This window comes from Olea europaea, unplaced genomic scaffold, assembly GCF_002742605.1.
Source record: "Olea europaea var. sylvestris unplaced genomic scaffold, O_europaea_v1 scaffold41288, whole genome shotgun sequence".
Classification (NCBI taxonomy): Eukaryota; Viridiplantae; Streptophyta; class Magnoliopsida; order Lamiales; family Oleaceae; genus Olea; species Olea europaea.
Genome location: NW_019261022.1, coordinates 1 through 1,029, shown reverse-complemented (window position 1 = coordinate 1,029; position 1,029 = coordinate 1). Strand labels below are relative to the sequence as shown.

At 37.0% G+C, this 1,029-nt stretch overlaps 1 protein-coding gene across 1 annotated transcript; it reads left to right on the top strand.

Annotated features, from left to right (window-relative positions):
- Positions 1 to 4: 4 nt before the first annotated feature.
- Positions 5 to 998, top strand: LOC111387628 (transcription factor RF2b-like; the record flags this gene model as incomplete). The annotated part of the gene is made up of 3 exons (XM_023012197.1): positions 5 to 225; positions 321 to 453; positions 541 to 998. Coding segments are annotated over 3 exons (510 nt in total), but the record flags the coding sequence as incomplete, so codon positions are not given.
- Between the last annotated feature and the right edge of the window lie 31 nt (positions 999 to 1,029).

Here is a 1,029-nt window from a genome sequence, read left to right as displayed (position 1 = left end):
TAGTGCTATTGGAAATTTCAAATTAGGTGAAGAGTCACCAAAGTTACCAACCTCTCTAGGTAATTGGAGGGGTCAGCTTTCACTGAGCAATTCAGTGAGTGAAAACCCGGCTAAGCTCAACTTGGACTTTGGAAGTGGTGAATTTAGTGAAGTTGAGCTGAAAAAGATCGCGGCGGATGAGAGGCTTGCAGAAATTGCGTCATCAGACCCGAAACGTGCAAAGAGGTATGTGGCCAACGAATTATTTTTCTAAAGCATTCTCATGTACGTTAAAACATTAATTCTGGGAACATTCTACGCCTTTTATCATTTTGTCTCAGGATATTGGCTAATCGTCAGTCAGCTGCTCGTTCCAAGGAGCGGAAGGTGCGTTATATCTCGGAATTGGAACACAAGGTGCAAACTCTTCAAATGGAAGCGACCATGCTGTCATCCCAACTTACTGTTCTACAGGTGTGTAGTTGAGGACTGATGCAATTTCCTTTAGTTATTTCAGTTGATTTTAATCATTTGGTAATTGACACTTTTGTTTCTTTTCAGAAAGATCATACTGAGCTAACAGTTCAGAACAATGAATTGAGATTCCGCCTTCAATCTCTGCAGCAACAAGCCCAACTTAGAGATGGTATTCCATTTTCTTCCACAATTACATTTGTCTATATTTACCTGATATCTGAATGCACAAATTTCACCTAGATGCGCATGTGTTTGCAGAGTATACTTTTGCTGACGTATGAGCTACTTTCATAATTTTAAGTCTTTCTATGGTTATGTTATTAGCATCATCTTATCTGAGTTCTGATATGAGTGATAAAAGTTTATCTGTTGTCTTGATTTTTGTTCCCATGAAGGTACTTCTTATTTACCCTATCGGATGGATTATGCATGTGCTGCTTGATTTTGTTGTCTTTTTTTTTTTCTTTTGGTAGTTGGTCTTACTGAAATCACTTCAGCAAGAAAGCTGTGGAATGATATTATAATAAGAAACATTTTTTATTTCAGATGATGAAATAAAATAAAATCATTATT